Below are 15,518 nucleotides of genomic sequence, written 5' to 3' on the forward strand. Positions count from 1 at the left end.
AAATGGAAAAACTATTTTTTTTCCCGTAAAAAATTTTGAATAAATTAAATTTGAAATTTTAACTTATATATAAATAAATTTTTTTTACTATATAATATATTATTAGTGTGGATTAAGTGGAATTATTAACAAGAAAGAAGATGTTGCATAGTCTTATTATTTATTCTACTTTTTCTCTTTTCATAACCTCGTAAATAAAAGTAAATAAAATATATTATTACAAAACTTAAATTTCTATTTAGATTTCTGCTTGATTCAGCATCAATTGATCAATTGAATATGATATATCAATTTCATTGATAAAATTCGTAACAAAATTGTAAAATCTGTTTCCGATAATTTTGATTATATATTTTTTACTTCTTTCTTATTTTCCAGACCATTCAAGATATTGGAATGAAAATGCATGGTTTTAATGCATATAATAACGTAAGACACGATTTGTAAGCTTCAAAAATAATAAAGTTGATCGATATTTGGATGAGGAGATATGACTTATTGTCCGCATAAATATTAAAAACCGCACGTGACTAGAAGTATATATTACTTTGATCAGAGATTTCTATGATGACGAGAAGAACGCATGTGATGCGAAAAACGGTAAGTGTGCCAAGAGATGATTTATCGATGCCAAATTCAAAAACTAATAAAACAGCGATCTGAAATGATCCAACTTGTCGAGAGCGTAAATATCTCAATCAGATACGAATGCCATCCAAGACCGAGTGTTCGCTTGTTTATAATAAAATTAAGTCCATATTAATGGTTCTCCAAATTGCCGATTTATCAATCACTCACTGCTCATATAAATTAAATTAATTAAATTAATTAAATTAGTTAAATGCAATTATACTTCTGTGGCTTTCAAATAATAATCATCTAATGCAAATAATTACCCGGTCAATCGGTATAACTATGATATTTACTAATTTTAATATGTTTTTTAATCAAACTTAACTAATATGCTTACACAAAAATATATATCGAATAAAACTTAAAATTAAACGACTATATTAAACGACTATATATAAATGCGAAAAATAAGATTAATGTAACTTCGCAAATAAATAAAAGCGGTTCTGTTCTGTCTACGTCGCATTTGTATGCGCACATTCTGATGAAATCTTAACGGCTAAATATATCAAAATGCGCTAAATTAGATCATTTTCAAAAGAGATAAACAAATTGTGTTTTTGTTTCGAAGAACGAATAATATCCACGAAGTATTTACATTCATACAGTTGGTTGGCGAACTAACGAATGTTAAGCTGTATATGTGTATCCCATTCGTATAATAGATTATAATTTCTAGTGATAGCTATTTGTAATCCTCAAAAAATTGAAATGATAAAAAATACATGAAAGAATTATATCTTCAATTAATTTCAAGTTAACTTTAATAGATTTTTAACTGTCGAAGCTTTATTACAAAGATATGCAAACATTATATATGATGTGAACATGAACATGAGATATGAACAGTTTTGCTATTTAAAAATCGGCGAAAGAAAATGCTATCGCAAAATGATACGATCAAAATGCGTAGTTCTAAATCGATTACCACATAACGGACTTTGACGACGTTTTTGTGCATAAAATTAATTAAGCATCAGCATCAATGGATGGCACATGTTTAAGCAACGAAATATACAAATATGGAAATATAAAAAATTTATATATATATAACGGTTGTTTATTGTTTTCACGTAGAGCACTGTCCGCGCAGAGATTTTCTACTGGCAAGTATCCATTCTCTTTTATATTTCATCGCTCATTTCGATCTTGTCAAAATGTCCGGATATCTACCTGGCACATGTTTGTGAAAATACATGAGATATGTACCTTACTGCATTTGACGTTTTTTTCACTGTACGCGATATTAAATATAATTTTTCAAATATTAATATAAATACCAACAATCTCTAAAAAATATATTGTCTTAGTTTCAATATCTTGCAATGAATTAACCGGTTAATTTTAAATGATTAAAAAGGAATACAGAATGAATATTACGAGATACGCGATTATTAATATCTAATCTAGTGAAGATATTTCTTCAGACGGAAGCAGACAAATTTAATTATAAGAGGTCCACATAGAGCTCTTTCCTTTTTGACACTGATTGAGAGACATTAATTACTTGCAAATATATTCACATTAATCCGCATTGGTAAATATGCATCATAAGAATACAACAAAACAAATGTTGAAAAAATTTTGTTGATCATTTGATATGAGAAGTAAAAGATTGTTTTATATAAAATGTGAAATGTACTTTCGGACTGAAATCAATTTTTTTGTTCATTCTTACTTTAAAACAAATTGTCAAATATTCGACAAATTCAAAAGTATCGGGTTTGTATGATGAATTTTACTGCAATATTATATATGATTATGGCGTAATACAACAGCTGTATCGCTGACGAATATTCGTTGACTAAAATTCTATGCCGAAGAATCTTGTGTATATATCTTATACTTTTGCAATAATGTGTGTACGTAATATCACAAGAATGTAGAATTGTTATTATAAGATGAAATAACATTCTTTCGAAAGAAAAATAATATTCTAATTAAAAAAAAAAATATGTAACGTTATACTTTATACAATATATAATGTTACATCCTCTGCTTACAGGGAAGTTTATCGTCACAGTTTTTATTTTCGCAAGAAAGAGATTAAACACAGGATGATTATTTTTTGATTGAATTATCCGTCGTTTTTGCTTCTATTGTTGCGAAGGTTTTTGTCCCGATTCCAAATGGCGAGACTGACATCGATTTATCCGGTGCACCATACGCTCCTACGTTTTACTGTCGCTTACTCTAACCGCAGGATTTTCATTCTCTATTTTCGTACCACTGCAGTACACCGCTACATTCTCTCACAGGAGAGAACAGTTGTAATCATACAATATAAGCAATCTAATAAAAACTCGTTAGAATACCGCGTTTTCATATTAAATATTTGCAAAAATCTATAGCAATAATTTATTTTATTATAAATCATTGTCTGCTTCTCTGCTCTGTTCTGCACAAGTCACATTTCTTATGCAAATAATTTGTCAAGTCATTATTTAAATTGTATCACATCTTTAAAAAAATGTTGCATTAGTTATTATTAATTTTGTACAATTAATTATATTCATAATAATTATTATTTTGTGCGAATAATTTTTCAAAAAGAAATGTTTATAGGTTTTAAATCTTTGTGAATCTTGTGAAATTGATTTTACATCAAAATTCTTTGATTTATTTATCTTGTCTTAGGATACAAAATAATATGAATGAACAAATATGCATATTTAATTAAATCTAATCGTATTAATTGGATAATATAACATGTCCCCTAATATTTCCTACTTTTTATTAAGGTTGGATCTCATTAAAATTAAAAGAATAGGGATGCAAAATTTTTTGTTAGATTTATTTTTTAATAATATTCTTTTTCTAAGCTCGAAACTTCGAGCTACTTTCTCTTTGTAAATTTTGAATGTGTATCTTTCAGTGTAATCTGAAAATTACATCTCTCAATTTTTTTTTCAGTTTACGTGGAAAAAGAAAGAAAAAGAGAGATCGCATATGATTGTAAGGATAAAAGTAATTTAATTGAAATAATGGCCAGATCTTGATACATCCTTTGCCATCATTATTGGATCCCATGAGTGAATTCGAGACGAAGAGAAGCCCCCAACATCCGCGATCTCCGAGAGACCCCTGCGATACGTACGTCGTACGGCGTCCCAGAAATAGCGCAAGCGCCTTCCCGAAGGCGTCGTGGACCACCGAACAGACATGGACCAACGATTGGCTGGAGCTTGCGGGGTGCGGACTGCGACCGGTACGCAACCGCTATATCGTCCTATTCGAATATTACCGCGGCGTCGTATTGCCTCGCGGCAGTGCGTTTAATCGGCGGCCCGCAAAAGAGATTCTCTATCCCTCCTTTGAAATTGCACGTTTACATTTGCTCAGATTCGAACGTGTCAGACTATTGCAAGACTGCACAGTAATATCTTGGTGTTTTAAGTAGAATAAAAAAAAGTCCATATCGCGCCATCATCATGGTATGTTCTATCGATGATATTGTAAGTCGTCGCCCTGGTAAACATACACGTTTTCCTACTGTCTGTCATCTGTACTCTAGTTATTTGTTGTATTTTTTTAACCGTCTCTTTCTTTCTCTCTCTCTCTCTCTCTCTCTCTTTCTGACTATCGTAAAAAAGATCATATTTGCACGTCACCGCCTGGGTATTTAACTTTAGTTCACTTTCTCTAATCCGTTTCTATAAATCTCGCTTGTGCACTCTTTTTGTTTTATTTTTTATGCATCATGATAATAAATGATTAACATCATAGTAGCTCGAATTTTCGGTTAGTCTTATTAATGTAGTAATCTAATGGTACGCTAGGCATACGCGTAAAGTATCTAATCGATAGGCCACTTCCGAATTATGAGAGAGATATTTTAGAACCGCGATGGATGGAATTCTGGAAAAACGTGACTGTTTCTTAGACGGCGAATCAATTCGACCGCCACTTTAACATTATCTTCGAAAATAATAATATATATTTTACTATTTCGAATATAAGTTAAATGAAAGAGATCTTTCTCTATGATCGTCACATAAAGTTACGATGGATATGTTTAAAGTGGCGGTTCGAACAAGTCCATTTTGATTAACGAATTATTATTGGTCGAATAAAATCGAATAAAAAGAAAGTAATTGAAACATTCGGATAAGTAAAATGATTCTATACTAAACCGCATTATTATTGTAAAATCATTAAAAATAGCAATACATGATTTGCTTAAATATGATTATAATTCAAAAATCGTAATTATAATTATTTTATTAGCTAAGAATCTCAATTATTCTATCTATAACGTATTGCATGCGTGCAGACTTCTGAAGTTTTCATAGATGTAACTAATTTCGAGATGTTGGAGTATAATTCTGCGTAAAATATCTCCATATTTGAAATCTTCAATTTGAAAAGTAAAGATAAACTCAATTGTTAAAAAAAAAAACACATCTGCTGAATGACTTTTAACAGTGCACGAATGTTTCTTCCAAAAGTAACTGCGTCAATTTTTAATTGAATGTATCAAATCTACTCAAAATCTTTAACAACTTGTGCATAATACTTTAATTAATAAGAATGATAAAAATATTCACTGTAGACACATCTTTCTGAAATGTATACTTTATATTCAGTGATAATTATAATTCATATCTTTTATCATATTTTTTGCGATGTTTACAGGCTGACGAGCTGCCGCCGGAACAAATTGCCGGTACGTATTCTTAACAGCTCGTTAAGAATAATCTCTAAAGTAAAATCACACTAATATTTTCAAACTCGTATAACATCATTTTAAAACGAGATAATCGAGAGAGTCGCCGTCATCTATTAATCTTGCTATTGATATAATAAAGAGATAGCATATATTTCAAGAAGATGAAAAACAAACATTGTACAACGCGTTGATTAAAAGTGCAGACCAAATAGACATAAATTTATAGTCAAGCTTATTCGCGCCAAGAACTTAAAATGTAATGTAACGTTATATATCAAAGATTGACATAGAAGTTATTTTATGCGATCTGTTATTTGCAATTTGTTATTACGATAAACGTAGTAATTGCTGAAAACTATGTCAATTTAAAAGACTTAATATATATGTATACCAATCTTTCCTTCCCTTTGATAAAGGAAAATACAAAGTATTGCAATATAAAAGCATTTTCGATATCATGACCGTTCGTCACGAGTGGTTTATATTCGATTGAAAATAGAAACCCTTTAGATCGGAAGATGGTATAACACCAATTGACGTCGAGCCCGGATAAATTTTCATTTCGCTTTCGCCGAGTCTTTACACCGAGTTTATTTACGCTTTAATCTGATCGGGGGCAGCTGCGGAGAGTGTGTCTATGTATAGCTATCCCCGAAAAGCGTATGGCGGGTCTCCCAGCCGAGACGAGGGAATATCTCGCGCGCAGACGATGATCGATTCTACGAATACGCATGTGTATCGAAATGATAAAAATAGGAAGAAGAGAACGAAAAGTTACTCTTCAGAACGGAAGGCCAGAAAAATGGGCGACCGACCATCGTTTCCAGCTGTTTGCGATTGTCGTATCGTATCGCTCCAAGAGAGAGAAATTTCAAAATGTTTGGAACGAAACGCGCATTCTCGCATGAATCAAGCTCTCTTTGCAACGAAATAACGTACAGCATTTAAGAGAGAGAAAGAGAAAGAGCTCTATGTGCTACGAATATAGCTTGAAAAATACGATTCTCCTCAAGGATACCGAAAATATACTCTAAGGCGCAATTTTTCTCATATTTGGTTGATAATGAAATCAACGACGTGTTAAAAAAAATAGATTTTTCAGTCATCACAAAATAAAACAAAATTTTTAAGATATCACACAAAATAAAATCCTGCTTTATTTTATATTTTGTATAATCTTTTTATAACGTTCAATTAACAAATATTAATTAGATTGAAATACTAGATATTGTACAGTAATTAAATATTAATATTATATATACATTTTTTTAATATTTTGTACGAATTGTCACGAGAGAGAAAGATTGACTGATCGCCGAATAATTTTGTATTCGGAGTGAAAATTAAACAAACTAGTCGCGCGAAAAACGGTGAGGTAATATGATACCAGTAAAATGTCAAAAGCTTGTGAATTTTGGACCCTATGATAATTCGGAGGAGTTGAATGTATAATTTAAATTCATTTGATGTCGCGAGACATACGCGGGATCGTAGATGATTGGTAATCATGTAAGTGCAAAATTTTCAAAAGGTTCTGATAAACAATCTGATCGTGCAATCCCGCTGCAATGGTGCATCAAGCCAAATAAGCTCAGCATCAGCTGCCCCGTGCTGAAGGAAGGACGTTAACATTCGATCTAAATCCGTATCGCCGCGGCATTTAATGTCTTTAGCCGGATGACTTATTGTTGGCGAAACTAATCTCGTAAAATAGGCTATTCTGCCTTTTACCCAACTCCATTAATCTTTAACTATAAATATAACTATCGTAACTTTTCTAACTGAACCTTCGATTAAAATCTGTCAAATTTTAATCCTGAAATAATACTTTTGTATTATTTCGATATTTTTTTTCTTAATTTCTACTATTGTTCTCCGGATTTTGATCGGATAGTGAGAAAAAAATTATTTATTAGAAAATTATAAAAATGTTGATTATGATAATTAGTATTATAACTTTTATAAAATATATATATATATATATATATATATATATATATATATATGTATATGTATATGTATATGTATATGTATATGTATAATTAAAGAAATATTAGTAGAGATATAAATCCTAGTTTTGGGAAAAGAAATTTTTCTATAAAAATTTGAATAAGTGTTAATAGTTTTTAAAATTTATTCGTCTATTTCCTCAACAATTATTTTGGCAGATATGAAAGCAATTTACGTTTTGCAGTTCTGCGCAAAGCTTTCGACAGCTTCGACAGGGACAAGAGCGGTAGCATCCCCACTGACATGGTAGCCGATATTCTTCGGCTAATGGGCCAACCGTTCAACAAGAAAATTTTGGACGAACTCATCGATGAAGTCGATGCCGATAGTAAATATCACAACTTTTAATATTTAAGCAGAATTAGAGAGCAGGGATAAAACATACGATAAAGTTTATTTAAAGAATATTAATGACAGAGTTAATAATGACCTGTTTACACTTCTATTTTCAACGTGTTTACAAATCCATAATGCGATCTTGGTGCGGATTGTGTCGAATGTCGCGTAATTTAATTTATTGTATAATTCGTTTCACAGAATTTTATTTATAGAATTTCGCGCGCACAATCTCTCTCTTATATTATTCTTCATTTACAGAATCTGGACGGCTTGAGTTTGAGGAATTCGTCACGTTGGCGGCGAAATTTATCGTTGAGGAAGACGCGGAGGCTCTGGAAAAGGAACTTCGAGAGGCTTTCAGACTCTACGACAAGGAAGGTATGGCAAATTGCTCGCGTAAACAGTTTTAATGGAAAAACGAGGTTTCCCGTTATTTATGCATCGTTAACGTGAAGTGATGACATCGCTAGCAATTCGTTGATCGTTTTGGTAACGACTATATTAAATTCGATGATTTCGAAAGCAACGATAAATGTTTAGAAATGCTAAAGCAAAATATGATCCACGTTGACACATTTTATTAGCGTGTCATATCATGTGATATTATAATTGATTCATTATAACACTGATTTGGAAAATCTTTTCTAATTTTTTACTATATGAATATAAAGATTTGTCTGTTTTTAATATATCTCAGATCATACATTGTGAGACTATTAAATCCAACAACTGTCAGCATTGCGATAAAGCGCTGACGATTTCTTGAGATTATTATTTTTGCGTTTTCCTTTAGATATATTTTAAATCGAAAAGTGTATCTGATGCTATAATATATTTCTGTTTTTTTTTTATATATATACTATATCTTTTCTATATCTAATTTGTAAAATTATACGATATCTTCTTAAGTGTAGCGGATATCTTGTTTCGTAAAATCAACAAAATCAATCTCACAGTGAGGAAAGACATATGTGACAAACGTGTGACAAGGAAACGTCGGGATACAAACAAGCGCATTAAGTTCGCATTATATGCGAATGTAAAAATAAGCCGGCTACGCGGAGATTCCCAACGGAGTCACCTCACGTGGCGGCCGAAAGCCAAGAATGTCGTAACACATCTTTCATGAATTACGATTATGTCGAAAACACAGCGCGTATGTATTTTAACGTGTTTAGCTGACATCGAGAAAATTATCTGGTTTACGGAGCAGATAAATTTTTTAATTATATACAAATCTATTATTTCGCATTAAGTGAAAGATAGGAGGGCGGAGAATGAGAACTATTAAGACGATATTTACGGACATACAGCAAATAATGAAATAACGTATAACGATTATTAACGATCTCTTAATAATTTTCATAATATTTAAATTACTCGAATGTTATTTAAGTCTGCAATTTTTTACTCACTTAGGTAACGGCTACATCCCAACAACATGCTTACGTGAGATCCTGAGAGAATTGGATGATCAATTGACGAATGAAGAATTGGACATGATGATCGAAGAGATCGATTCTGACGGTTCTGGTACAGTCGATTTCGATGGTACGTTTTTTTCTATTGTTTCTCTTTTTTCTTTTTTCCGCGGTAAATGAAAAAGCGATCCCGTTTGAGAAAATGGCAAAATGTAGAACACATCTTTTTGATTGCATAGCTTTGAAGAGAAATAATTTTTCTAATTTCATTTTATAATATTTTTCAACTTTAATGAAAAGTGTCATGTTTATTACTGTTGAATTAAAAAATTCCCCGTTTTATTCCTCTGGAGAATCGGCATCTATCTTCGTACAAGTTTGAACGAAGGAAAGCCGAGTGGTTTATTTATATGCGAAAGAATTGGCAGATCGAGGATATGTAATGTCACTGATCCCACAACCACCTATTTTTATATTCGTACTTAACAAATCACGGCGATTTATCAATATCACTCGTCCGTTCCAATTCTTGATGAATTTCACATGTGGTGCTCATAAATATTAAAACATAAGATAACAGTTCTGCAAGAAATAGGCGTATTAGAAACGATTGAAATTTATTTTCTGAAAAGATATCCAGACAACACATATCCCTAAAAGATGTCTTAAAAACGTCCTATCGTCTTTTAGACATTTTTCAAATGTCTTTTGGCCTCCTTGTGCTGTCTGGAATTTTAATTTGCATACATTATCCATATTTCTTATGAGCGATTAAATTAATGATCTTTTTTTCCTACAATGAAACAGTTTTAGTAATATACAAAACATTAAGACACATATAAAAGAATTACTCAAACACTACAGAAAAAAATTTATTATATAAGACATATTTTTAATTATTATTAAAGAATTAAATTAAATAATTCTATTAAAAAAAATTAAAAAATAAAACAATATAGAAAGAAATAAAAACATTTAAAATATATTTTTAAAAAAATTCGTGATTTTAAAAATCAAAAATTTATTATTAATTAGACTGTCAGCAGACAGAATGTTCAAAAATTTCACTAAAATTATTATCTAATTAATTTAAGACAAAGTTAAATAAAAATCGCTTACTGTAAATTTACCTCGTATATTCTTTTATGTTTCAGAGTTTATGGAGATGATGACCGGCGAATAATTACCTTGAATGAATGGTGAAATGCTTTTGCCAAAAACATATGTGCATGTAACCATTACACTTTGAAACTGATCATTCACATGTTTATGACGATGACGAATCAATGCGCAGGAAAAAATTTATTCACACAAATATCCTTCCATTTTGTGATTAATCTCGGAAGAAACTTCCTGCCATGAACATACATCGAATGAATATTCCCTGCTTTTATACACATGTCATATTTATATTATGGTACACAAATTTTACTTTCATATACTAAATACCCATAGTTTTTTTTCGTTAAAAAATCAGTATATATATTGTTATTAATAAAACAAGATAAAAATCTTATATTTTCTGTTGTTTGACAGTACGAATTTCCTCTTATGCGCGTGTTTCGTTAGAGAACGAGAAATTATTAATGTTTCTCGACTTAAGTCTGAACCTGAAATTTCTACATCCAAGCAAATCTCTTTTTTCATATTGGTTTGACTGAGGCTATTCAACATAGAAAATATATATCTACTTTTATCATACTATTTTTTGACGACATTCTTTAGTCCACTGTAAAACTAAATATAACGCAAATAATGTAATTTAACATCTATTATTGGTTATTTTGTTTATATATATTTGTCTATATATTTTATTTAGACATATATTTCTTCTTTTATTTTTCTAGTTTTTAGACTGTGCAAAAATACTTTATTTCTGAATACCTCTTAACATTCAAATCATGCAAATATCTTAAATAATTATATATCATTATAATTATTATAAATTTTCTATAATTAAGTTAAATCATGAATTATTAATTATGAGAGAAAGAGGAAATGTCAATATCTTGCCTGAGAAGATCAGCTAAACTTTTTATTTATTTAACATTCAATTAATCACAATAAATTTGAGATTCCTTTATAATTGACATGTTGACAGTTACAAACATAACGTAGAATAACATGCTTCAAAAAATATAGTCATTAATTAGAGACTAGTAAGTTTATCGATAGCACAGTGGCACCTAGTAAGTCTTATAAGTAAATTCATGAGAAAGGTTTTCTATCTAGACTTTGTTTTATATAATTAAAACAATTTTTAAATAACGGCATTATATTTAGATATGAAAGTATTTATATCTTACTGAAAAATAAGCTATATAAAGTAGAATTTAATTTCTATGACTTAGAATATTATTCTGACATATATATATGGACTAGATTATATATATTTTACGAAGAAATAATGCTATATATAATTTTATATAATTGATTTTTAGCCATCTCTCTTTTAACAATACACACAGAGATATTTGTATATCAGCTGTGTTTATATTAAACTTTACCTCTCAATATATAATCTCTACATATAAATTAATATATAGAAATTAATTATAACTACTAAAGGTATAATTTAGTTATGCAAATATTGGAATGTTTTTAAATATCAATGGTCCTCGTGACAAGAGTGAAAAGGACTTCTTTGTTATTTCATGCGTTATATATAATATAATGCGTTTTATATATAATAATTTTGCGCGAAATAGTTATCTCTTCACTCTAAATACTTACAATTTCACCTAAATATATTGCAACAAATAACATCTTGCAGCACTACAACCGAATGAAGATATTTATGGCAGTCGTAAAACATATCGTCGATATTTCATGAATTGTGCGCATTTCGCTATTTCCTTTACTAAGATTAAAATAAAATAAGCCAGGACTAACAAAAACTCATTGCGTGAATTTGATTTCTTTTTAATAAATTCACAGGTCTATATTTAGACGAGAGTTTGTAAGTCATCTTCCTCTAAATCTTGATCAGAGGATGAAATTAAATGTCACATCTTAAATAAATGTGGAAATTCGTTGCTAATTTCGCGTACCACTTTCTGATCTTCTTGGCTCTCTGTTGTTTCCTCGCAGAATATTCTAGGACAGAATACAAGATGTAACAAAATAAAATTTAATACAAGAATATTTGTGATAAGTAACACACGTCATATAACTAAATCTTACCTTGTGAAACATTTTAACAAATCTTCAGATCGATGACGATGCTCATTATAACTCGAAGTACGTAGAACTCGACGGCAAAGTTCTAAATATTGTCTACGCTATTATTACATTAAAGATAAATATAAATATTAGATATATATCTAAAATATTTTTCATAAGTTCAATGTAAACATTTTTATCATACAACATAATGTAATACCTTATCACCCGGGAACATATCGAAAAGTTGCCGTAAAATAATGTCAATGAGAACTTTCACATCATTGGTGTAAAAGAGACTTGCTATGGCATCGTTACTAAATAAATCGATAAAAAGTTTCAATACAGAATGCGGCGGTTGAGGCTCATGATCAAATATTCGTACCGGATCCTCTGCGATAAGTTAAAAATCAGTTTGTCAGTTCGAGCGAGTCAGTCATGTCAATTCTGCGACATTATTTGCGTAACAGAAATTCACCTTCTCTGTTAAAAAGAAATAAAATTTTTTCAGTAAAAGTTTTGGCCACAGTCCGTTCACGTAGAGCATTTAGAACCATATTCTCAGAACTTGTAAATTGCAGATTGTAAGATAATATTAAATTTATGAACAAGTCTGGAATTTGATCCTCTAAATCTGTATCAGGTGGTGTTTCTATCAAATCCAGAAGGAACGATATAAAATCTGGGCCGAGTTGTTCTGTAATAAAATTCATAAGATATATTTTAATTTTTATTTTCATTGATATTACTATATCATTAATTTTTTACTTACCCAAATGTGTAACTGGCATGGGTTCACCCATTGAAAAGATCATTGTAAGTAGTAAAGAGGAATAATTTAATCTTACTACATTTCTAGGATTACTTCTCATATCTCTATAAAAACACATATAATCGAGAATTTTATTCATTATTTAAATGTTATAGTTCAGTATTAAAATATTCTAAATTTATATTGCAGTACCTTGCTAATTCCATTGGTAAAATACTATTTAACATTATAGTTAGAACCACTGAATCCAAACTGCACATAACACCAAATGATTGCAACAACAATTGTCTGATAGTCCACCTTGTCTCCATTTGATAATACTGTATCAATATTGTTACTCCATTGTATCGATCTTGCCTCAAAACATATCTCGATACATTTGCATCAGCATTGGTCTATTTAATAAAGAAAATATATGTATGAATATTAATTGTATAATAATATGATAAGCATCTATATTTATACCAAATATATTTAATGCTAACAATTATATTGTATATATGTAATGCCCATACACAAAAGTAGAAAGATGGAATGATAAAGGTTGCAATGTCTTTAAAATCTGTCTTTTGCATAATTGATTTAAAAAAAATTTAATTAAAGAGAATTAAAAAGAATTAGAAATATGTAATTTTGAGATCCAAGTACTAAGTATATGATATTAACATCTTAATTCAAATATTTTACTGCTATTCATAAAACATACCAATATTTCCGTAAGTTCTTTGATGTATTCCACAATGATAGATTCATCTTCATAAAGCATCCAACTTCTTTGTTGTGAATCTTCCTTGCATGAAGTTAGTTCGGTAAAAATTATTCTCAACCTATTAGCATCATAAGTTTCTTCTATACTCATTTTTGACACAGTCAATGGTGTTTGTAGCTGATGCAACAAAGCATCAAGATAATGACTCACACTTTCTGGGAGCAATTGTTGTAGGCCAGACACTACGACTGTTACTGCTACCTTTGACATTTCATGACTAAGTTGAGTATTTCTGCGCACTTGATCAAGCAGTTGGTAAGCACTTCGCGAATTGATGGCTTGTAATGATGAATTGTTTTTAACGGGTGAGCCATTTTTAGCTGACGAGTTGCATTTAGTTGGCGAACTATTACATATATTTTGCATGCTACCCTGGGAGGAACTTTTACGAACATCTGTGACCTGTGTCTGCATTTTTTGCACAGTATTTGAAGATGATTGACGAGGAAACGATTGTACGCGTTCATTTTCAGTCGCTGGTCGTTGAGTTTGAGTAATTGTCTGAACGACATCTGCATTTGCATTACCATGAAGAGTGGTCCGTGCTGTTGCATAAGAAGTATTACTCGGTGCTGATCTAACATCTGCTTCGATATTATCACAAACAGTCACCACATCTGTTTCTCCAGATACAATGCTACATTCAAAATCTGGTGGTTTAGGTGCCTGTCTCTTAGATTTTCTGCTTAGCTCAATTTGCTTTTTCTTTTCCACCAGTTGTGCGTAAAGATCTTGTTTGTCGGTATGGAGTGAGTCACCTTGTTTATTATTTTCTGTTTCCAAAGTTATTATACAGTCTTCCAAGAAATCAATCAAAAACTGCGGTTGGACCTAATAATTAACAACAATATAAAAGATATATGTGTATATATATATATATATATATATATATATATATATATATATATATATATATATATATATATATAATACTACACACACACACACACACACACACACACACACACACACACACACACACACACACACACACACACACACACACACACACACACCACACACACACACACACACACCACCACACACACACACACACACACACACACACACACACACACACACACACACACACACATATTACATATACGCATAAGCAAAGTCATACTTTCACAGTGGTAACATAATTGGATGGTATATAGCCCAGACGTCCTCCTCTATTTACAACCTGCCACCAATTCTTTTGTTTGACGTTACGCTGCAGCAAGAGGAAATGCTCGCCAACCCGGAAGCTGAGAGTCTTGGCGAATGTGGCCTTGAAGTCGTACAAGGCTTTAACTACCTCGTGTCCGTTGTCTGTAGCAATACAAAATAAAATAAGGTCAAGAAAGTACATATCTCAAAGATATAAAAAATCGGCTCTCTCTAGAGGATGCAAACGTATGTAACATGCTCTCGACTCACCTAACCTTGCACTATTATCGTCCATCGTGTTAGAAAGTGAAACGCGACGGTTTCACGCGAGGCAACGCCCGAAGGTGACAATTGGAATGCCGGAGAACCACCTACTTACTTTCATTTACGCGCGCGAACATTTTTATTTATTCACCACCGTCTCCTACTTGCTTATTACCTACTGTATTTCCTACTGTCAACAGCTTTTTACGTTCACGTTTGGTTTGGTTCAAATTGAATTCTCTCTATATTGATGTGTGTGTGTACATACATTGACATACATCACCACACAAATTGCGTTTTATATATCTATCTGCACGTTTGCTAACG

General features: G+C 31.0%; 2 protein-coding genes across 3 annotated transcripts; one reads left to right on the plus strand and one right to left on the minus strand.

Moving 5' to 3' along the window:
* Positions 1–3,883: 3,883 nt before the first annotated feature.
* On the plus strand, positions 3,884–10,588 carry LOC126849708 (troponin C, isoallergen Bla g 6.0301). Of its 2 annotated transcripts, none has more exons than XM_050591835.1 (6): positions 3,884–4,088; positions 5,269–5,299; positions 7,497–7,640; positions 7,910–8,029; positions 9,071–9,202; positions 10,227–10,588. In XM_050591835.1, the coding sequence occupies exons 1-6, from the start codon at positions 4,065–4,067 to the stop codon at positions 10,253–10,255; spliced, it is 480 nt and encodes a 159-aa protein (XP_050447792.1). In that variant the 5' UTR covers positions 3,884–4,064; the 3' UTR covers positions 10,256–10,588. The 2 variants fall into 2 exon arrangements, with proteins under 2 accessions (XP_050447792.1, XP_050447793.1); XM_050591836.1 differs by having other exon boundaries at positions 3,885–4,067.
* Positions 10,589–11,978: 1,390 nt separating this feature from the next.
* LOC126849713 (NCK-interacting protein with SH3 domain) lies at positions 11,979–15,480 on the minus strand. Its single transcript, XM_050591848.1, has 9 exons — positions 15,198–15,480; positions 14,902–15,089; positions 13,713–14,606; positions 13,199–13,401; positions 13,007–13,110; positions 12,713–12,931; positions 12,455–12,627; positions 12,256–12,353; positions 11,979–12,168 (listed from the first exon to the last, which is right to left on the minus strand). Exons 1-9 carry the CDS (start codon positions 15,220–15,222, stop codon positions 12,078–12,080), a joined length of 1,995 nt encoding a protein of 664 aa, XP_050447805.1. The 5' UTR covers positions 15,223–15,480; the 3' UTR covers positions 11,979–12,077.
* Positions 15,481–15,518: the final 38 nt, after the last annotated feature.

The sequence above is a fragment of the Cataglyphis hispanica genome, chromosome 5 (assembly GCF_021464435.1).
Source record: "Cataglyphis hispanica isolate Lineage 1 chromosome 5, ULB_Chis1_1.0, whole genome shotgun sequence".
Classification (NCBI taxonomy): domain Eukaryota; kingdom Metazoa; phylum Arthropoda; class Insecta; order Hymenoptera; family Formicidae; genus Cataglyphis; species Cataglyphis hispanica.